This window comes from Plectropomus leopardus, chromosome 19, assembly GCF_008729295.1.
Source record: "Plectropomus leopardus isolate mb chromosome 19, YSFRI_Pleo_2.0, whole genome shotgun sequence".
NCBI classification, from domain to species: domain Eukaryota; kingdom Metazoa; phylum Chordata; class Actinopteri; order Perciformes; family Serranidae; genus Plectropomus; species Plectropomus leopardus.
Window position 1 is genome coordinate 2,657,755 of NC_056481.1, and position 24,847 is coordinate 2,682,601.

The window sequence follows — 24,847 nt, forward strand, 5'->3', positions numbered from 1 at the left end:
AACAGTCAATTCTGTGTGCAGTTGATACACAGTTGTCGCTTGTTTTTTTAAATAAACCCAACCTCACACACATTTTTATGGACAAAACTTTTCTATAACTTTTCAATTATCCCTAATTTTTTTGTTTCAGATCTTCTTTGTTTTTACTTGCCCGGCATTTTTTTTATTTTAAGATTATGTTTTCTGGCACTTTTATTTATAGGACAGCTGTTAAGCATGAAAGGGGGAGAGAGGGGGCGCGACATGCAGCAAAGGTCCGAGGCCAGAATCGAACCCGCGGCCGCTGCAGTGTGCACGCGGCCTCTGTGGGGCGCCTGCTCCTCCCCGTGTCTGGCATTTTTCAAACAAATCAGATTCAAACTCTATTCAAACATAATTTGGGCAAACTGGCAGACATGAACGGTGTCACACTGACGCACGTTTGAGCATCGTCACGTCGTCAACCTCAGAAAATAAATAAGGCGCTATGCTTTTTTCTGCCTTTTCTTTTTACTGAATCGTGTCTTTTTTAGTTCTGCACATGTTGCACATTTAAAAATAAATACAAAGTCATGTTTTGTCGTTCACGTTTACACAGTGACTCTAAAACATCCTTCATCAGAGTTTTCGAAACAGGTTCGATGTTCTATGTTTGTATTTAGGGGAATGATAGTTCAGTGGCAGAAGCTAAAACCACGACATGCGGTCCACCGTCTCGTGTCGTAGTTCGGTCCTCTGTATGGTCAAGTTGTGTACTTTGATTGTTACAGTAAAAATGTTGATACAGCGTTTGTGTTTTGTTTTATTTCCATCACATTTACACATTTTTCTCCAAAACTTTTGCCCGTCATTTAAGTGTTTTTGAAACAGGTTCGATTTTCCGCATTTTTCAGCATAAGTCAAAAGCCTTTTGAGAGTTTTTTGACCGAGAAACAGTAAAGAAATAACCTGCGGGACACGTTCATCTGCATCAAGAGAGACGGACGCTGCAAAAATGGACGACAAGTCAGCAAGAAAAAGAAATGAGAGATAAAAGCAATGTCCTTTTTGAAACTGTCCATAACAAACAGAAGGCAATGTTACTCTTCCCACTTTGACAGCAGCACGGTATCATTTCAGGAGCAAGACACCAGCAGAGAGTGGTGGAAACCACAGAGGTAACCAGTTTGGAGAGACGCAAGCGAGCAAACGTTTCTCTACATTTTTCTTTTTTACGTTTCTGTGTGTAGTGACTTTGTAAACGGATGACGAATAAAAAAAAAACATACATGTGAAAGATATACGGACTTGGTGTTTAAATGCCTTATTATACTGTAATTCTATTCAATTCTATTTTTATTACATTAAATTGACCATTTTAAACAGATTTTGTTACTAGATTCATTATTATTTGTATTTATTTGTTTGTTTTATGAAGTTACTTTTATTTTCAGACTTTCATTATATAACATTGACAGTTTCTTTTATACCATACAGAAAGATCTGGACTTAGTGTGTAAAAGTCTTTGCACCTCTGTTGTGTATGCATGTCCTGAAACTTTCACAAAATGTTCATCTGACCGACTTCACATTTGGCAGGTCTTTGCTTTACATTGAAAACAGCACTTTGCTGCTTTTTTATGCTCTGAGTGTCTCGCAGTTTGATAAATCTTAATAAAGTAAAATAAAATCCTGGAATTTTACTAAAACTAAAGTGTTTCTCTCTCTGTAACTTTATGTGTTATTTCACAAAAATCAGCTGATGACTTCTGGATTTCTCAGGCAAACAATAATAATGTTTCCATTTAGATACTGCCGGTGTTTTAAGTCATTTTCTGAAATATACTACCTTTATGCTAATATATTCATGGGAGCATGAAAAGAATACATTAAATCGCAACATCTCTCTGCTGCTTTGATGCATTTGTGTTTTTATGAATTAATGTGTCTCTTTTGATCTGCATGTGCAGCAGAGGCAATATGGATTAAACCCTCTTCTCATCGGCACATAGATATTGATATTTATGTTAATATAATACATTTTATGGAAAGTAATATTCTGTTGTGGATGATGAAAATATTACTTTAAAGACATCTTGGGAAACAGTTGAATAGATAGAATAATTAGACAGGAATTTTTGTGTAACCCTAAATATCAAAGGTGTCATCACAGTGATGCCAAAATCAAAGTTAATGCTCAAAATGGCCGAGATGTAACGGAGAGACAAAAACAATGACGGGTGACAAATCTATATGATCTATTGGTGTCAGTCTTTTTGTTTTTTAAGCTTTTTGCTTTTTTACAGGACCGCTTCGGAGATAGAGGCGGAGAGAGAGGAAACAACACGCAGGCGGGAATCTAATATTGATGAATCAGAGTTTACAGGGAGCCTACGCAACACTGCAAATCCTAGTTGGGTCAAATTAGTTATCTGACGAGACATTTTGAGCTTTCAAATGATGATCAGTCATCAGTGTGTTCGTAAATATTTTTAACCAGTCAAAGACTCTGCTAGAGAAATGCAAGTTTAAAAATATGTAGAAAGTATTTGCGAAATGTTTACACAGCCTGTCACCTTGATTCCTGATTTCTGATACCTTTATTAACCAAATTAGATTACTTTAAAGAAAAAAAAACACAAAAATGTAGTGACCTCTTGTCAACTAAAGTGAAGAAATAAGTAAAAAGCTTTAAGAAAATTAAATATTTAACAATATGTTTATTATACTAAAAATGTGCTAAAGCAAAACAAATGGAAAAGAAAGTGAAAACACAAACAAACAAGAAATGACCTGCGAAAAGTGCCTGAAAATTATAATAATTCTGTAACATAACTGTTGCTTTTTTTTGGACGTTTTAAAAAAATAAACAAATTTAAATCTACTAATTTCTCGCAATTTGAGGATTATGTCTTACCAAGTAGCTCACTGTCATTTTTTTAAAGAAATCGCACCACTTTGCTCACATTTCAAAGGTTTAAATACTTGTGAAAGAGCCTGAAAGCAGCACCAAAAAAGTGCCGTAGCTCCTGGATTCAAAGGGTCAAAAGTCAAATGATTTTTTAACGTCACTCTCGATTGATATTTTACAGTTTTGTGGTATTTTCAGCTCTCAGTGTGCACTGTACATCGTGTTTCACTGATACTGAGAAAAACAACATAATTAGACGTGACTGAGGAGTTTCAGGAGTCCTACATGCCTTCTGGACCTCAGGAGGATTCTGGGAAACCGCAGAATGATCCAACCTCGTTCTATTTTTAGGAGATCACTGACTGTGTGGGATATGTTGTTTATTATGAGGAGTATAGGTGACAAGACCCTCACTGCTGCGTTTCTAATGATCCCCGTGTTCCCGACATGAAAGCCTCCTTTGTTATTGTGTTTGCTGATGTGAGATAATTAGCTGGATCACACGTCCTGTGAAGTTACCTGTCGTCCTGCCGGAGCGGCGCCCTGCGACAGGCTGCCGGGGCTGTTGGAGAACTTGTTCTTCTGGAGGTCCATCAGGGCGTCTCGCTGGCGCTCGATGTCCGCCTTGTGGATGCTGTTCAGGGCCTCCAGGCTCTTGGCGGCCACGGCGTTGTGCCGGCGGTCCAGCGAGGACGACGTGAACCCCCCGTTGGTGTTGTCGGGGAACCGTCGGGCCCCGCGGCCACCGCCGGCCGCCAGGGTGTGATAATCCCGCGGGAACTCGGCATCGCCGGCAGAGATCATGGGACCCTTTCTCTTCTCTCGACCTGCAGCAGGAGAGTCAGAGTGGGGGAGGATAAAGAGAGAAGGAGGGAGAGGAAGTGAAGGAGTGAGCGGTGACACAACTACACGTTTCTGGTGACGCCACAATATCGTGTAATAAAACGACCAAGTATTGTTTTTCATGGCATTTGTAAAATACTCAAGTACAAACAAACACTCTTCCAAAGCTCTGAAGATTGATTTTCCTTCCTTTCAGGTAGCCACTGGTGAATTTTGGGATTAAAATGAAAACGCAGAGACGTGAATCTGACCTCGCTTATGTCTACATGCAGTCAACTAAATGTTTCGAGTTTAGACGAGAACGGCCCTTTAAAAAACAGAAAAGCCTTTCCTTTGTGTTTTAAAAAAATTAATCTCTGTTCATGTGATAACATCGTGAAAACGATCCTCAGGTACGCTGATCCACAAAGACAAACGAAAACGTTTTGGTGTGTATGCCAGAACAGTGGTTGGCAGTGTAACTTTGTGATGACATCATAAATGACACATAAACAAACATGCATATGCACAAAGTGCGGCCGTGACGTCACAGTTCTCACAGCATCCGCAACGTACGGGTGGTGTTTCAAAAGATTAAACTCTGAAACCCTGTTTCAAAAGTTTCAGGCCCCCAAAATGCTGTCTTTGTGTGAACGGTCCCTCACATGGTGCTGGACAAACCGCCACGTGGCTGTATGCCTCTGCGCTCCAGTCAAGCGCACGATCAATAAGCAGTATCGGTAAGAGTATTAGTACTGTTAAAATCTTAACGATACACATCCATAATCATGTGACAAGACTAAGACCTACAAAACTACCACTAAATGGACCTTGACCTTAAATTCTCTGATTTCAGCTTCTTATTTTTGAATATTTTCTGGTTTCTTAACTCTTATATGACATCATCTGAATATCTTTGTGTTGTGGTCAAAACAAAACACTTTATCTCCATTTTCTGACATTTTATAGACCAAACAACTAATCGATTAATCAAGAAAATAATCCACAGATTAATCAATAATGAAAATAATCATGTGTTGCAGCCCTGTTGTGATGTTTTATCAGATTTCAAGCTGATTTTTACAGAAAGGTGAAATAAAAAGAAGCACTGGCTGCCTAAAGGTGGAGAATCACTCCAGAAACACACAGCAACAATGTAAAACCTGTGTTTATAGTCTACAGGCACAAACATGGATATGTTGTGCTTTAAATTGCTCATTACAGTGGAAGTAAGTGATCTGACATCAGAGCACACACTGCGTTGTGTAAACACACACACGTTAATAGGCTGTACCTTGAGGCACGTCAAGCGAGCAGCAGTGAGAGTGTTAATGTGTCGAGTAACAATGCATCCATGCATGCGTTATGTCCTTGAGCAGCCTGCACACAGTATATTAATGTGGAGAAGAAACACTGTTTAGGGAGAAAAACAGATAGAAAAACACTCTTTTATTGTTACACACACACACACAAACAAAAACACAAACACACCTCTAGCAATACAGCCTTTGTGAAAACAGCTGTAACATCTGTCTATTCCAACAACTGCAACTGTCCCGGGATCCCCGAGGCAGGAATTTAAAAAAAAACTGTTGCACAGCAGCGTCCTCTGCTATTATCTGACAGCAGAAATGTCTCACAGTGGTGTCAGAACCAGTGGAGGAGAAGAGACATGAGCGGAGGGGACGTCCTCCAGTGAGGGGGACAGGTTTTAGTGCCCTCTTGTGACCACTGGTACATAAAACACTGCTGACTCTGTGAAGGTGAATAGTCACAGTCTGAGTGCTGTTTACACAATGTTTAATACATTTAGTTTTATTTATGATGTAAAATTATTAAAAGAGGAATAGATAGAGACAAAAAGCAAAGTGAAGTCTTCTTCTCTATTTTTATTATTTATTTTTCAACTGATATTGGGTTTTCATGGCCAATACCGACACCATTTATTAGTAAATAATGAGACAGATAACCAATATTTTGAACCAATATGCATTTACAATAAAAATGAAAATATTTGTCAAAAATGTAGAAATTGGAATATAATAAACTACAACAAGAAAAGTTTGTTTAAATGCCTTTAGCAAATGTTTTATAAAAACAAAGAAGTTCCCAGCAACCTTTTTATAAAGTCCAGTGGAAATTTAAATAAAAAATTAATAAATTAAAATAGCTCCTCCCATGCCGCATGTATTGCAGACAGCCTCACCTGGTGTTGGTTGAGTGTAATACACACACTTTTTCATTAATTTATTTTATTGGCGATCATTAAAATGAAGCGCAGACACAGATAATCGGCCAAATATCGGCTTTGATAATTGTACAGACCCATAATCTGTCGACCCCTATTACCTACTGTAAATTATATTATCATTGTCGGGCAAAAACCTCCGATCTCCACATTGCACTATTTTCTTTTTTTGTTTTCATCTATTAATTCTATCGGTCCCCTTCTTGTCTATCAGTGAGTTTTGCTTCTGAAAGAAGCAACACATGAGTTTATGATACTGTTGTGTGTAAAGATTATGACATAAAATAAAAAAGTAAAACAGACGTTAAATTCAAACTTAATCTCTGTAGCATGTCAAGAAAAGGTCATTTTAACCAAATTACAAATCATGTTTCTTAACTTCTCATCTGTTCATGGTTTAAGGGTCTAAGTTAAGGTGATTTTTTCTCTGTTCAATTTTCAGGCACATCAGGTAAACTTTCCAGGCTCTCTCCATTATATTAATATTAATATATAAGTGAATTTAATATTTTAACCTGGGTGTAAATTATGTCTTAATACGCACACTCATGCTGTACAAACACTCCCAGAGGCTGTACAACAAGCTCCTTACTGGTTCCCGTAACTGTAGTTTGTTCATTTAAATGCAAACTATAAATACTAACTGCAGAGTTTTGGCAGACATGGGCTCTATACATTATTGATCTGTGCTATAAGGTCTTCTTATTTGCCTGCTGGGCAACAAAAAGGTGCACTGAAGCAAGAACTTAAACTTCATTAGCTTGCGGTTAAGAAACAACATAATGAAGCGGACTGCAGACACTGATTTCCACAGAAGGTAGAAGTTCTCAAAGTCAACTTTTGGGCTGTTGTTACACGACCGTGGCATGAGAGAAAGATCACTGCTGGTAACAGCTCACTGCAGTGCTGATAACTGCAAAGAAGCGTCAAATTAAAAACTGTCTTTTTTATCACACTGATGCTGCAAACAAGCGTAGTCTGTATATAAAGATGGACGACATGACAGCTCACCCAAAGTGTAGCTTTTCAATCTGGATCGCCCCCTAGTGTCTTACTGCAGTACAGGTCATAAAGCCCGCCCCTCCATGTTACTGAATGGGATAGGTCAAACTAAAAACTCAAACTACACGACAAATACATTTTTTACAAAGACGGTTTGTGTCACTGTAGGTCACCCTGATGTTTGTTCAAGTGTTTGTTTTTATTTAGTTCTACAAAAAGGGGGTTTTCTTCCATGATTAACAGCTGTGACAGCCAATCTGTGCACTTGCAATCAATGGAGCTGCTCGTGATTGGTCGGACGGGTTTTTTGGCGGGAACTCCCCCACCACAGATTTCGTAACTGTGCAGGCTCTGGCTCTCAATGATATCTTCAGCGCAAGACCACGTCAGTACATGTAGATGCAACAGCCTGTAGCTCCTCAAATCCTTGCTACTTTTTTGCTATTTTTTAAATATTTTTTCTACACCATGGCACCTTCTGCTGAAGCACGACTTCAGTAAGATAGAGAAGCAATTATCAACATCGGGAAAAGTTGTGTGGAGTTTGCACTGAATGCAGCAGACTGCGAGAGGATCTCCACCAACAGCACACTCTGAGCGGCCAGTCAGACCAGAGGGGAGAAACAAAACCGAAAGTGCCTGATGAAGAGAGGAAAGAGAGCCGGCATCAGGGCAAGGCTGACCCGACTTGGACCGAGAGCTGTTCCTCTACCGAGCCTTCTTCTGGCTCATGGCCGCTCACAGGAGAATAAAGTGGATGAGATGTGATTGAGGCTCTCAGCAACAGGAGATCAGAGACTGCACTGCACACATCTTCACAGAGAAATGGAAACACCTCAGATCGGGTTGTTGCACTGGATGGACTGAGCTTGTTTAGAGCCAAAGGGACACAAGACTCTGATGCAAATTCAAAAAATGCACTGCAGGAATTGAATGATGCCATCAAAAGCAACATGCCCAAAGCAACCAGATTTAATTTTTATAGTAGCTGCTGATTTTAATCAACTTATCCTTCAAGTCCAAAGATGTAGCAGGATCAAGGATCAAATGTTAATTCAATTGTTTAAAACTTTGTTTAAAAACACAATCACTTAAGCATAGCAGAAGTAAGTGTGGAGGCGTGTCGTCCATCTTTATATACAGTCTATGCAAACAAGACTAGACAAATCCAATTCTCCGGTTCTATATCATACCAGATGAGGATCTGTGAGGGACAAAAGTGGCTGGTACCCTTTATGAGGACTCACATGTACAGACGAGTGTCAACCACAAAAAAACAAGAGTGCAGGTTTCAGAAGTGAAAGGGACAGAATAAAATAAGAGGTCCTTCCACGAATGAAAAGTGGGAGCAAAGCTGCGTTTTTTTTTTAAAGTGGAGAGGAGCTTATTCCCATCACACCCACTGGACAGTACACTTTTGATTAACACTTTCATTTTCATTCATTGTGCTGAAGTGTCTCTCCTCCAGGGGATTCAGCCTAACAACAGCAATATTTGTGGCTGAGAAGCGTCGGCAGAAAAGTGTTTGAGTTGGTCACAGATGTAAATCTTCCAATAGGAGCGCAGCAGCGTGCCGCGGTGTTTCCATGGTAGGAAACCAGGGAAAAAAAGGCCGTTATAAAACAGAGGAGGGGAACATCTAGACAAGAGCTTGTCACTTTAATTTATGTGAAGCCTTGAGCAAACCCCTGCCATGTGGGGAGGAGGAGAGGCGAGGGGGGAGGCGAGGGGGGGAGTGTATGTATGTGGGACAAAGAGAAGCTATATTTTACCAGGAGAAGCTCTGCTGGTCATCTGCTGCAAAAAACCTGCTGGGATTCAGTAACAGTGATGATGCAAGAACATCTGTCCTACATTTTAACTTGATTCACTCGGAGCGCTCGACATTAAATGTGTCATTTATATTCATAGAAACTCCAGCAATCAGAGCTGGGAGCGGCCCAGTGCGACCAGTGCTCACTAACTGTCTAATGACATCTTACTCACTGGGATTTGATGAATTAATACTGGAGGTTTTTTTTCTTAAATAGATATTTAGGTTTTTTGCTCACAGATTTTTGCATTTGTCTTCATACCCAATATATTTCTTAATATAAATATTGTTTGTTAATAGATTATTAAACAAGGGGTCAACAGATTATCATCCCGGCTAATTATTCGGGCCAATATTTTGCATTTTGCCGATTTTCTGCATCTGCTTTTTATTTTAATTTACTGGTGATAAAATTAATTAATTAAAAAGTGCAAAGAAAGTGTCAGCATGGGAAGGGAAGAAATTTTACTTTGTAAAACCTCAGGTTACGATTTTCATTTATTCTATTTTTTTGTTGTTGCTGTATGTATCCGCAAACAACGGATACATTACATTTGCACGTTATCATGTATCAGATGCACTGATGCTTTATGTCCCAACAATGTTGTGGTTAGCTTGTGGATAGGTTTAGACACAAATAGCACTTGGTTGTGGTCGGAAAATATCGTGCTTTTACTGAAAATATCTGGTTTAGGGGACACAATCACAGCTGGATGAAACAACAGTTTATCACCTTCATCTTCATATGAGCAGCCCAAAATTACTCAGTTTGAGACTTAATGTAAAATTTGCGGCTATATAAATAAAATGTAACTGATTGATTATTGAGTTACATAACCACTTATTTCAGGTTGTGCAGATTTTAGGAATACGAGGCATTTTAAGATACTTTAAAAAACATCATTACAATAAGCAAAAACGTATGTGCATATATACTGGCAGACCCCTTCTGCTGCAGAGTTCAAAGGGTTGAAAAATTGCCTACATTCATGTGAGTGAAGCTGAAATATTACATCCTCCCCGATGGCGAAAACATGGCAGTTAAATATTCAGCAATGTGAGCAAAGTAAGACAATTAAAGGGCAATTCATCAGCCGGACTGGTTGTGCTGTTAGCAGAGCCATAATAACAGAGGTGGTGCCAGGAGCGCGCTGGGAGGAGGTGGCAGCCCATTAACTACCACCAGGAGCACTAATGACATGGTGGAGTTACGGAAAAACAGAGCGCGGGAGCTGTGGATGAGTAATGCCACGATTTAAGTATTATGTGCTGGTGTGTGCTTCATGTGTACATTATATGTGTCTCTACTCAAATACACAACATACACAAGATATTACAAGCATATAATGGAATAGAAAATGTGCGAGTAAAACTAACACTAAAATGGAAAGTGTCAAGATGTTGCTGTTATTTTGAAAAGTGAGCTTTGGAGCAAATGTCAGCCAATTAGTGCATACACTGTCCTAATAGGAAACAACATTTTTCTTATAACTGAGCCAGAAATGTGAAATAAGTGAGGAGAATTACTAATAATTTCCCAGGAAGAATTATGTAATTTGGTGCTAATTAGACTTAAACGACTTTGTAAATTTCCAGTGAATTAATTCAGATTGATTGCCGGACTGTACTGAACAGTTTGAAGCCACACATCAGAATCAGATATTTTATTGATCCCCGGGGGAGAAATAGTTTTTTTTTACAGTTGTTCTGATTTCAACATTAATACTTTGTTATTGCTGTTATTCCTGGGCTTCAGCTTATTCCTTTTTTCAGTTACTGAGCGAGGAAATTTGTGTGAAATGATATTTGTTTCTCATGATGCATGTAACCAGAAGGAAATTATTCATTTGCTCAAAAGGAACATTATTACCATACCTGTCAGGGCTGTCAAACCACAGTCAGATGCCAACTCAAACATCATCAAACCAAGCCCTCTGCCGATATCCCTTTAAAAAAAAATCTCATTCAGGTTTCTGATATATCAAACACAGAATAAAATGTGTGTCTGTCGCTCACACAGGCACACACACACACACACATTATTAAAAGGTGCCACGCTGGCCTCTCCACATGATTCATTATTCTGTGTTCATTATAGTTGAGGGGAGACTAAAAACCAAGTGAGTGATTGTCATTGTGCCACTGATACCATATTTCAACTGTCCGGGACAGATTCCAAAAGGCTGCTCAAGGCCACGTCCAAACATTTCTCATTACAGGGCTGTAAGCGTGTGTGTGTGTGTGTGTGTGTGTGTGTGTGTGTGTGTGTGTGTGTGTGTGTGTGTGTGTGTGTTGTTAGTACAACCTTGGCCACTGTTGGCCGGGGTCTGACAGAGGCCATTTGTTAGTTTTATGGTTTCATTGGGCTAAGGTCTAATCATTCGCACTCGTCTGCGCCTCTCTCAAATTTACTTCAAATTATTTTCCTCCTGAGTGTTTGAACTGTAGTTTGTTGTTGTGAGGCTGCAGGAGGAGAGCACACAGAGTTAATGACTGACGTCCACTGCATGCATAGTACTGCACTATTAATATATGTGTGTTTGCCTACAGTGGTGCATGCATTAGTTGTTAACATGCATCTGCTGCAGGGCTGCTGAGATAAAATCATGTCAGTTTACTGCAGCTGTGTCTCTAATTGCCTTCTTCTGTACTAAGAGTTGCTATTTTGAGTGCATAAGCACATTCACACTGACAAGTGCAGCAAAATGCAGTGTACTGTGAGCACAAGGGATGTCAAAGTCTTGGCGGTTAAGCTATTAAAAGTTAATCGCCAAGAATATTTCGTACTGGTTAGGCTTGTCAGTCTATAGGTATATTTTTCTGGTCTTCAGTTTAGTCTTAGTAGTATCACTATGCTGTACCACAACAGAACTATAAAGGCCCAGAAACACCAAACCAACATCATAGATCTAGAGGCGATGAAAGCGACTGTTGAATGGCTTCACAGCGTCTGTAACTCGGCCAAAAAGTTGCACATGAAAAGCAACACAAAGACTAAAACCAACAGCCAGCCAAGACATAGGTTGTGCTCCAGCATGAGTTCCATACCAAAAAACTCACTCAAAAACGAAAACCTTAAAGGGATAGTTCACCCAAAAATGAAAATTCAGTATTATTTACTTACCCTCATGCTGATGGAAAGTGTGGGGGGGGGGGGGGGGGGGCAGATGTTCACAGGGGAAATGCATTGCAATCATCTCCCAAACAACTGAAGTAAATGGTGACCAGGATTCAAAAATACATAATAAAACCACAAAACGTCTTGATACTGCTTGTCCAAAGTAATCCAAGTGTCCTGAAGCCCCGACGTACCATGTTCTTTTGAAAAATGTCACTACCGTCATGTTTTTAGCATTGTTGTAGCCTATAGTTCCTAGTCTGGGCGCCGTGTTCATGTATGTGCACCCAAGCAAGACCAACAAAGGGAACCAAGAGAGAGACTTGTGGAGTTTGCTGTAAACAACAAGTCCCTTGTCGGATTTAAAACTACTGTGTATAGGGGAGGCTTCTGGGTAGCATGTAAACACTGGTGTGCAGATACCACAAGGTCTCGTTGGTCTCGTGAGCGTGCATGCGTGAATGCGTCTGCCACACTAGGAGCTACAGGCGCCAAAAACACAACACCAGTGACGTTTTTCAAAACAACTTGATGAGTCGGGGCTTCAGGAGACTTGGATCACTTCAGATGAGCAGTATGACGGCATTTTGTGTGGTTTTAAACGTGTGAACTCTGGTCAAACCTTTCTTCAATATTTTGGGAAATGAGTCAATGTCATTTCCCTGCGAACCTCTGGCAGTGTTTCATGGACCATAAAACCCGACTTTCATCAGCATGATGAAAAGTGATGAGTAGATTATGACTGAATTTTTCATTTTTTGGTGAATTATCCCGTTATGACACAAGTTAACTAGTTAGCAAATTAACAATCCAATGTTGAAAAAACAAAGCACATTTATAGTGTGCCAGTGATCAACAACAAAAGCCATCAGGAAAAGTTTCTGCTAAGGAGCTCAAGGGCTGAAAAAAACAATTTTATCATAAAGAACACATTTGTTTTTGTTTGTTTTTCACTGTGAGGACTTGCTGCTTTTTATGTTTTATATAATTTTACAAAGCATATTGTAAATTAAATATCTTCGGGTTTGGACAGCTGGTTGGACCACATGGATGTTTTATGACATTATATAGACTAAATGATTTTTCTATAAAATAAAAAAAAAATCAAAACTTGTTAGCTGCAGACTCATTTGTATTCAACAATAAATGCTTCTTTGATTGCCACTGAAACAATGTCACTGGAGTTAAAGGCCCGCTCACACCAGCGTTTACAACAGTGACATTCATTCATGCTGCAGTTAGTGGATTAGCTTCAGGATCCAGCTGCAGGACAGGAAGCCGTCCTGACAGCGCTGACCTTTGAGGGAACGCAGAGCCGCAGAGTTTAAAATGGAGGAAGCTGTCGTAGATTATTAGCTGTGCTGCGCCGTCTACTTTTATTTAAACTCCTCCGTCACAGTTTGAGCTGATGGTTTTTATACAGAGACTGTGCTCTGTGGTACAAGTATGTCTTTAAAATAAACTGTGGACTTATTGCCCCATAAGCAACAAGCTTGTTTTTGCCCTCTTTCCTAAATGTTGGGTGTCAAAGAAACATTACAAAAGCTTTAACGTGTTTTCAGCTGGCTACCATGTTAGCGATTAGCTTGCTTGCAATAATTGTTCACTTGCAAACCCTGCAAATAGTTACGAGGGCTGCGCGTTATGAGATAAAATAAGCAACTACAGTATTTTGTTTTAATGACTGCTGATAAAATTAATTAATTAATTAAAAAGTGCAAAGAAAGTGTCAGCATGGGATGAACTGAGATGATTTCTTTAAAAAGTTGCAGGAAACTTGCTGTATATGATGTCAAATGTTTCAGTTTTGACTTTGCTTAAGGCATTTAATGTGTTTGTTATACTGCAATTTTTTCCTTTTTATTGTAAATGCGTATTGGTTCCAAATATCAGTTATTGGTCTCATAAACTACTAATAATCTGTATCTTTACTTTCCCTGAAAAACCAATATTGGTCGACACCTAGTTATACTGTGATAACGATATTGCTTGCGTGAAATTAACAGATATTAAAATGTGCTCAGTTTTCTGCTGCTTTCAGAATACAGCTGAAACACAAGAAAAGCCTGGTGAATTGAAAAAAGAAAAAAATACTATATATGTTTTCCACTGATACTCCCTTTAAAGTAACTCAGAAAAATATGTGAGTGCAACATTGCAATCTTTAGTGATTTCCTCATTGTCTAAGTTTACATCCTGATGATAAAAAAAATTAAAAAGGCTTTTTTTCTCTGGTCCTGAACTTTGGGTAAAATGCTGCATACATCGCTTTCACATTTTACCCAGTCGATCAATCACAGCCGAAATGATGCTGCACATTTCTGCAAACCACAAATTTATTACATTTCTACGTTAAAGTAAAAAGTTCCTCCCTACTGTCCTCCCTCCACTCGTCCTTCTTTTTTCTGTCTTCTCTCCCACTGTCACATACATTTATTCATGTATTCATTTCTTTCATAATCTCAGTTTCACTCTAAGTTTCGGTCAGAAATGTCCTTCCACCGGCTGCAGCTCAGTTCACTCCTAACTCCGTCTTTCTCTCCCTCTCCTTCAGAAATCCTCTATTCATCAGAGAGCATTAATTAAGAAGGGAAGGCACTGTGGCAGGAATGAGTGAGAAAAAAAAAACGGTGCTCCTCCATCCACAAATTATAACATTCAGCTCTCCAGGGCGCTCGAAAATTAAAATAAAACCCAAACAAGATCTGAACGCGAATGCAGAGCGGGCTATATTTGGCACAAGGTCTTGCCTTCGCTGAATACAAAATTTTCTCAAACTGTTGCCAGCAGGGAGGATCCAGGATCACAGAGCCAGTTGTTAAGCTTAGAAAGAGGTGATGATTGCCTCATAACCTTATAATAACTGTACGAAAAGCTGACTTTTGCCTCTCCTGTAGGTAACATGTACTATTCTCAGAGTTGTACCACTTAATGACAGTAACTGTTGAACTGCTGCTGTAGTATTCCTGCTGAGGGAGAACAAAGTCTGCACCGATTTAAACTTCAGTCTCTACCGTTCTCTGTGACCTCCAGTTCAGATCTCACTTCATAATTCATTCACAGCCGCCAGGTTGATAAAAAAGTTATGGGCGAGTCTCAAAATACCAGTGACTTTCTAAAGTATCTCCAGATATGAGAGCCGGTTCACAGCACGGCCCCCAAAATCACCAACACACACAGCCTCGCCTGCCTCGTCAATCTGCAGCCGCGGAGCAAACAGGCCTGAAGGACACTTGACCCTTAACGTGGTGTCTGTGTAAAGCCTCGGTAACATCTCACTGATCCGCTGATGAACACACATCGAGGGAGAGGTCGGACAGAAGGCAGAGCAACACTGAAAACTCAAATAACTAAATATTTAAACTCATTTCAAGAATTGTTCAAGATTTGTCGACATGCGCGCGAAGCTCTAAGCTCTAGATGTAGACAACAATATCTATAGAATATATATGAGATAATGAAGTTAGTTTCATACAAATTTGACAGCTCGGCACCCTTATAAATAACTTAATTTAATTTATATAAAAAACAAAGAGCTTCCCATTTAGAAATGATAAAAAATTTTAAAAAAAATTTTGTTTAAAGTGTCTTTTTCCCTATTCTTACATTTAGTTTTGCTAAACATGTTGTCGCAAATTTGGAGCAGCATGTAAGATTTAGGGAGATAAGTGACATCTAATGGTCAGGATTGCACAGTTCAACCCGCTGAAACTTATTCTGGGCAGAATTCCTTCATTGTAAGGTTTTTATCTGGAGCTGAATTATTCACAGAAAAAGGGATGGGCAATTTCACTTTAAAATAATATAACAATATTTTTCAACTAAACCGCGATACGATACGATACGATACGATACGATACGATACGATACGATACGATACGATACGATACACTTTAGTTCATGGACTGCAAGTCACCATAAATAGACAATACAATACACAATATATATCTCAATACTTTGAAATCTCCTCTAAACTACTGTAAACTACTAAAATACAAATTATTTAATAAACTACAGTTACAAATAAAGTAACAAGTTAAAGTATTATGGGTTTATTTCTACATGAGTCTATACATATGTATATACATACGTGTTTTTGGCATGTATAAGAGAGCGTGTAGGGCTTTATGGTATCCCCCTCCAGAAGTTGCATCATGATGGTGCAGGCGGCAGCCGGTCTATCTCGAGCCATCAGTGGACTGTGTGTGTGTGTATGAAACTTAATTTATTGACTAACATGCATAACCGGTCATAAATTTTCTCTGCGGTTAACTGCTTAACATCGCTACACTGCAGGGCTGAAACTAAAAGTTATTTTCATCATAGATTATTTTTTAAATGTTTCCAAAAGCTCAAAGCAGTGTCAGACTGTTAAATCCATTTACATTTGAACAATCTGCCTACCATCAGAGATTTTTGGACACCAATCATACCGTGGTGATTTTCCCTGTTAGTATTTCCAGGTGTATTAGGTAATGTTAATCATTTTGACAATTATTGACTTTCGTCAGCTATTTTCAGTCTACTGGATTACTTAAAACATTTACTGTAGATTATTCAGAAGCTATACTACATCACAATATTTAAATATCACACTATGAAACTGCAGATACAGTGATAAGAGATTTCATTGTATTTCCCGTGTGTATCCGACTCTGTTCCTGGATTTTCTAAACTCCGAGGCAAACAAATCTTTTATCTCTCCTCTTTCTTTTTCATTAGCAGTGAACCAGGGATTGAATTTTGGATTCAGTAAATAGATTAAAACTGTTGTTCAGCGTCTTGAAAACACGACCACACCCTGTGAGAGTGCGTCTCAGACAAACTGGTTACTCTCAAGATAAACATCGCTGCACCATGGAAACTTAATGTCCTGCTGGGAAGACTCGCCCAGTTCATCCCTCTGTCCTCCTGTCTGCATCAGCGTCTCTCTGTCCTCTCTCCTCCTATGCGTCCATTCACCTCGTCCCTTTCTACCCATAAAGCATACTGTCTGTATCATCTATAGGTCCTAATATGTCACATGATACGAATCACAATATTAACCCTTCGGGGCAACTTACATATTACACACGCTCATATCACTACGCACAAAATCTGCTTTTCCAAAAAAAAGCAATTATAAAATCAAGCTTTAAAAAATATTATACATTAATATTATTTTTTTACTTTTACTGAGATTTTTTTAACCATTAGTCTATTAGTATATAATATATATATAATAATAATATAAATATCAAATATTCATTAATTTTCAGAATTTAACCCTTTAAATGCCAGGTTTTTGTCATGATGTCAGAATGACACCCAGAAATAATACAAGTCATGTTTTTCTGCTCTGATGGCTGTGGGATCAAAAATGTCAGTTTGAATGAGTTTCAATGGAGCATTTTTTACCTTAACAGTCTGAATGAAACAATTTTGTTCCCACAGTGTATTTCAGACTTATTTTAGGAGCTGAGCTGGAAATTCACAGATTAAACAAAAATACACAATCTTGCCAAAATGTATGCCATATGCATGAACACAGCTAAAAATAATCATGAAATGAATAATGAAAGCGCGTAAAATGCACCAAACAGTCCCTAAGGGTTCAATGCTAATTATGGAAAAAATACTCCTGTGAACCTGTGCCTGCAGCACACACACATGTAGCGCGAACATGAATCACATGAAGTGATTAAGATGACAGGATGTGTGAACGCATGCTTGGATCTTCTTATGGGAGTTCATGACTCAATGACGACTCACACTTAAACGCTTCATTAAATTACAGCGGTTTGGTGTCATTTCCACAGTCTCATCAGTGAACCAGAGTGCACACAGTAGTTTCAGTTTTTTAGGTTTCTAATCTGTGGGAACAAAAACAATAAAGCTGAAAAACTATAAAGGAGGGAAAATGCTTTTAACTTGGGAGATAGTCCATACACTATATTTCCTGTATTGTTAAATTTAGTTCAAACCCTGACGGTCTTTAGTAACAGCGTATAGCTGCACGAGAAACTACTACAAAATAAAAGCCACCTCAGATCTCATCACTAAACACAATTTACATCAGGATCAAAGGGGAAAACAAAAAGGCTTTTAAAGGGTAACTGCAACAAAGCTCAGCTCATTAGCTTTTTACAAATATTTGCCAATTAGTACTGAACACAAAGCACAGCTGAGGCTGATGGGAATGTCATTAGTTTTGCAGATATTTGATCATAAACCAAAGTCAATGAACTGTGTTTCTATACTACTTTTCTAGTTTTAGCGAGCACTAGAAGAGCTTCACAACACAAGCAAGCTTTCATCCGTTTTCACACATTCACACCCTCATACACTGGCTATCATTAAAATACCACCATCAGAAGTGATAACAACTCACAACTAGAGCAATTTGGGGTTCGGTATCTTGCCCAAGGGCACTTCAACATGTATACTGCAATGGCCGGGGATCAAACCACAACAACCGCTTTACCTCCTGAACCACAGCGGCCCCAAAAGTATCGGACATACGGAAATAATGACCTGAAAGCAGAGGCTCTTAAAAGCACTTTATCCTATGAGTGTCTGCACCAAACTTCATTAGAGTTTATCTAATGTTTGCAGATATTTCTTTGTTGCAAAAAATGAAGAGAGCTCACTGTGTACCACAAGGACACAACGGGTACTGAAGGAACAGTTAACCCAAAAACTTTGCAAAGTGTATCTAGTACTTATGTCCGTTGGCTCTCTATGGTCCCAGAAAAGGTTTTTTTATCAAAGGATATTACGGAGAGTGGAGCGCCCAAAAAATCCTTTGCAAAGACAGACAAAGAGATTTTAAAATGTGAAAACTCTCTAAATCTTTCTTATATCCGGTTTATGACGCGTGGAAATCCAAATTTTCACTAAACCATTGCTAAACATGCATACACAAAGGCGTCCCAGCTGTCTAAACTAAAGTCGTTACACACTGACATTTGGTTAAATTAAGTTGGTCAGGTGACCAAAATTAAATGTCAAGACATCTAATGCCATCGTCAGTTTGACATAGAAAATTGAAAACAGATGATATTCATATTAAGTTGGTTTTAACTTGTGTTGAAACGATCAACAACATCATTTTAATGTATATCAACGCATTTAATCGTGAAGTATGGAGAACAAAACCAAACGTTTGCAAAACGTCATTATGCAAATGTACAAACAACATGAAATTCTAATGTTGTTAGAAATTAAAAATATCTGCAACAATTCTCCAACCAAAATTTTACATCTGTCCATCTTGGCTGGAAACATAATAATCATTAATCACTAAGCTGATTTACGTGAAAAGTAATCCAAACAGTTACAATATTTTTTAGAAAAAAATTGTTTTTTCTACATTTAATTCTCAACATAATTTCCATATGTAAAACCTAATGATAAAACTAGACTTAATTTAAAACAAAAAATATAAAAAAATTGTTTTGTCTTAAATTTTAAAAATGGGTTGGTATATTTAATTTTAATTAAAATTAAAAAATGTTGATTTAAATAAAAAAAATTAGTACAAACTGATGCAAAAACTTTTCAATTTTTGCTAAACCTAAAGTTAACCGCTCAGCTGAAATCAGCCATAAGTCTTTAGTGCTCTAATTCACATAATTCAGAAGATCGGAGTAATTTTATACCACAAAAATAGAGCTTTTTTGGCTTCATTCGCCACTGAGCAACTTTCATGAGAATGAACTCGGCCCGCCTTGACTGCTGTATCCAGGTCTCTTTATGCATCCAGAGGACCAACCCACAATTTTATTCCTAAACTCCTATTTATTACTCGTATCAGATAAAACCAAACAACACGAGTTACTACTTCAACAACTGAGAGATCTAGCCTGCTGTTTTAGTAATTGTCCTGTTTTCCATAAAAAAGAAATATTCAGCTTTAGTGGCTTTTCATACTTGAACATCTAAGAACTGCAGCTCCAAAAATACCTTAAATTTCGGGCTAATTCAGCCGAGCTCGTAGCTGGTAACATTAACAACCCCGAGGACAGCGTCATAAACACACGAGAGGTTTACTTCTCTTCAGTGGTCATAAATAACTGGAGTGTGTATTACTTACACAGCTGTCACACTGTGTAACTGTCACACACGTCGAAGGCCAAACCTCACACCTCTCTCTCCTCTGCTGCATTTTTAAAAACGTGCTTGGAGGGAGAGTCGCAGCAGGAAATAGAGAGCTATTAGTCAAAGTTTCCTGTCTGTATTTGTGTGTGTGCGTCCACTTAAACGCAGAATGAAATGAGAAAACGAGGGCTTTAATAAAGCCAGGTACATTTTTAGCACAAATAATCCCACGTGATGCATCCGTGTGACATTTATCCACCGCTCATGCTGTTACACGGTCAGCACGCACTGACATTTATCACTGTATCAACATTCGCCTCGCGCGCATGACGACACTTTCTTTTGGGTGTCATCTCTGGAAATTTGTGCCAGCCGGGTCGCTGGAGAACAAACCACTCTGCAGATTTTTTTTTCCACCCTCACATCACGGGGAGAAGATCTTAAATTTGATGATCCGTCTTCAAAGAGAATAATAATTGAGGACATGAGAAGCGGGGACAGCCGAGACTCAATCCTCTCACGCTCTGATCCTCTAACTGTCTTGTGCTGGTTCTGTACTGCATGCTCAGTGAATCTGACTCTTTTTTAAAAACTTCACACTCATATCAGCTCATCCTGGTCCAAGTACGAGGCTCTGGGACACTCAAAGCATCAGTATAGCAACAGTGAGGATGTGGCACGTCCCCGGTGCCAGTAAGGCGGGATGAGAGGCTGCATGATGAGGATGTCAGATGAAACGAGGGCTGTGTGAGTGCAGGTATGTGACCGCGGTTATCAAGCAGCCACCCTCCATCACAAACGCATGATTAAATTCAGCCCCTGAAGACCGCACAGCCAATACACACGCCTCTTTTCCCCGTTATAACCACTAAATCGCTGCCCGACCCTCTCAGCCAATGACGGGACAAAAGCTGGTCCGAGGCCAGACATCAATTCCAGCTCCAAGAGGAAGTCGTGGTAATTAGAAAGTGATATTTTTGGCTTGTCTGAGTCCAGGACACGTCCTGAAGGTGAGTAATTGGTATCATTGAGTGAACAGTGGGACAGGATGAGTCAGGGATCGAGATCTATTAGTGGCCACTAATCAGTGTCTCACACTGGGCTCTGGGAGGCAGCCAGCTGGATGCTGCCGCTGCCGCCGCTGCTTTGTGCTGTGTCACAACGCTGTGAAACAAATACTGCATGGACTGGACTGAAAATATCTGGAAAGTTTTTTTTTGCAGGCAAAATGCAGTGGTGGAAAGTACTGCACATGATCATTTTAAGGCAGCTGTCCTTTGATGATAAGGTTGTTTATTCAGAATTTAATCAACGTGTAAAATTGTGATGTTCCTCCCCAACAACGAATGTTCCTGGAAATAAGCACAAAAAACTGAAAAAACAAGAAAATGACACAAAAAAGTCCAAAAAAAGTTTTATAATTTTAAATATATCATTATAAAAACTACAAATTGGGATTGATGCAATGCTGTCAAAGTATTTGCACTATGTTGCTGAAAATAAACCCAAAAAAGAGAAAAGAAAATGACACAAAATAAGTGCAGAAAAAAATATGCATATTTCTTTGTATAAGGTAATATAATATAATATAATCATAATTACTATAAATCAGGGATGATAACAAACGCCAATCGATTAACATTGGTTAAAAATTTAATCAAAAATGTGACATTTAACTGATCAGTGCAAGTATTTGCAATATGTTTTTGAAAATAAGCAAGTAAAAAAACTAAAATGACACAAAATAAGTGTAGAAAAATACAAATTATATATATTACAAATATATATATTATAATTATAGTACTACTGAATTTGTGGTGATAACATTTAATTGATGATCTGCGACTGCGACTTTCTTGACTTGCAAATCAGAATTTAAATGGCATTCGTTGCTTGGTGGTCACATGGCAAAAACACACACTGTGCAAGTCTCAGACAAGACACTCGGACAACAAGTCGGAGATAATCAAAAGGCTGGGCTCGAAAGCTGCAGCTTTGGTTTTTGCTCGTCTCGCTGTTTGTTCTGCCTCTGATGAAGTGGAAAGACAATTTCATTTGCAGCCTAAAGTTGCTATTCCAGAAATCAAGCTTCAACCTAATTCTGATCCACTGAATTTAAGGAGTTTGTATTTTACAACAGCATTTCCCGACCATTTTGTTGTAGTTGTTATGAGGATATACAGTGTCTATTTTTATGTTGAAAATACATAACCAGTGTTTATGAGGCTGATTTCAGATGAAAGAGCCTAAATAAGTATACAAACAAACCAAACTACATTAGCAAATTGCGTCATTTTAAGTCATTCGTTACACTGAGTGCTCTCTGCGGAACAAATCAATACTTCACCTCCCTGAACCCGTCTGCAGAACGACCACTTTCATGCCGACGCGTCGTGTTGTGTCTGGAAAGAGACCCTGAGGGGTTCGCTCTACCTAAATACTTAAAGCAACTGTTATATTTCACTTGGTCTTTGTTACGGCGGTAATTTGGCTCCGTCACTGATGTTCGTACACCTGGATGCTGATGTTCTGTCCCAGTATTTATTTTATAAATGAATCATGCTCGTCAGATTTCAAAGACTCACGGCTGCCCCAGTTATGGCTCAAATGTTTTCTGTTGCATATATTAATACTGAAGAGTTTCCCTTTTTAAAATGAGGTTTCCACTATCTGAGAAGAGTGACAGGCAGTCGGAGAAAATGCTTGTACGCAGGGAAATCCAAAAAAAAACTGTCAAACTTCTTGACAGTGATGGGGGAAGTACTCAGATCTTTTATTTTAGTAATAATAGCAATACTACAGTGTAGAAATACTCTGTGACAGGTCAAAGTCCTGCCATCAAAACTGCACTCAACCACCTTCTTGAAAAGGCAGGTGTTGCAATATTTGTGAACATCCAAAAACTTGCTGATATCCAAAGTTATCATGATTTATGGATCGTCATCACTTTTCTTGTGCTGCATTCAGACACCTTTCATAAGTGTTGGGAAGAAAGAAATGTCCCACAAATTGGTTTTCGTAGATTTAGATTTTTTTTTTTAAGATTGGTGAAAAATTCAAGAGAAATGTATTTTGAATTATCCTAATTATATATTTAAAATATTTTCAAAGATTTATTATGATTTTTAAGATTTTTTTTCGGGCAATTTCATTTGTTTCTATCTTTCTTTGCTTTTTTTGGGAGGTTTTGTTTATTTGTTTTCTTCAAATTTGCAGGTAATTTTCTTGTCTAATTTCTGTCTCATTTCTTTTTAAGGTTGCTCTCATTTCCTTCTTCCTTGTTTTTGAAAGATCTCAAGCCACTTTGCCCGTTTCAAAGGGTTAATATTGGTGTATTTCTCCTTCTGACCAAAAATGTGGGCTGAGTCACGAACTGCAGTCAAAACTCCAGTTAAGATGTAAAGTCCAAAAGTGTTTAATGTCCAAAGAACGTTAATAAAACCTGAATAATGCCAGCATATCCAGCATGTCTTAGTCAGAAAATGCTTTATTTTGGAATATATTCGAAATCTAATGTGCATGTATATATGTTTAAAAAGTACCAAAAGTCAGGACATAAAGTGCTAAATTAAAATAAAATAATTATTATATATTTTTTTCTGTAAACTTATTTTGAATATAATTATATTAATTCTAAATTTAGTTTTCTTGATATTTTTCTATGGTTATTTGATATTTTTTCTGATGATTTTTTATTTCTCTTGCTCTCTCCTTTCGTTGGCTAATTTTCAGTTAATTTTCTCGTCACTTTTAAAGACTTTTTGCAATTTGCTGGACATTTCACATCAAAGAAACTACTGCCTTATTTTCCAAGTTTTCTAATGAAAATAAAATAAAGAAACCAATGTGCTCAAATTTCAAAGGTTTAAATACTTGTGGAAGGCATCTGAATGCAACACAATAACACTAATGGTGATTCAGGTTTCAAAGGGTTAAACTTCATGAAAGGTTTTTGGATTGGCACAAATGTCATAGCACCGAGCTTTTCAAGATCAAGATCGAGATAAACTTTGTCCCCGGAGGGAAATTTGTCTCAGGCCACAATGCAGCACAAAAACTGCAAACTCAGCACGCTCCAGACAGCGATGCACATCCAACAGACACAATGAAGACACAAACAAACAAACAAACAAACAAAAAAAATATCAATACAGTCACAACGGTCGACTGTAAGTATTGCAGCAGCCCCTGAAAACAGACATTGCACTGCAAGCAAGAAGGTGAAGGAAGCAAAGAGTCCAACAAGTCCACCAGAAACTTTTATGCAAAGATGCAAAATAACTAGCGGCTTCAACTGTTCCACTTTTCCATATTTTGACGTGAAAAACAACGTGTTAGTGCACATTAATCAGAATATGCACGACCGCATGTCAAGTCAACATCATTTATACTGCACATTTCATACAATGTAAGTTAAATGTGCTTCACACACAACAAATACGCACAAAATAGAATAAAATATACATTCAAAAATGAGAGAAAATATAAAAAAGAAAAAGAAAAAAGAAACATAAGTGTTAGTGGAATATTCATTTTCATTAGCCATATAAACAGCTTAGTAAGAATATTATTGTTTTCATAATAAGGGCAAAAACCAGACTGTTTTTTGCACTTGTAAACATACTCAATGTTACAAGAGAGCAATGCCAAAACTGTGGAATATTCCTTTAAATGGTCTTGACCAGAGGAAGAAACAGAGTCAAACACCAAAGCATGCACTTACAATTATGATAATCTGAAAGATGTGGTATCTGGTGGCCTGCCTGCTTTCAAAAAAGGCAGAAAAATACATATTTAAATTTCTTTTTTTATTCATCTTAAGTCAACCAGCTGGTGCAAGGTCAACTCTGTGTAAAAAAAAAAAAAGTAGTTTATGAAACAGATGGTGTTCTTAAT

General features: G+C 38.2%; 1 protein-coding gene across 1 annotated transcript in view; it reads right to left on the reverse strand.

The window, feature by feature from the left end:
• LOC121959247 (SRC kinase signaling inhibitor 1-like) overlaps nt 1-24,847 on the reverse strand; it is a 102,046-nt gene that overhangs the window by 70,387 nt on the left and 6,812 nt on the right. The window contains 1 exon segment of the mRNA XM_042508473.1: nt 3,389-3,696. Within this exon segment, the coding sequence (XP_042364407.1) occupies nt 3,389-3,673 (285 nt within the window). The 5' untranslated portion in view covers nt 3,674-3,696.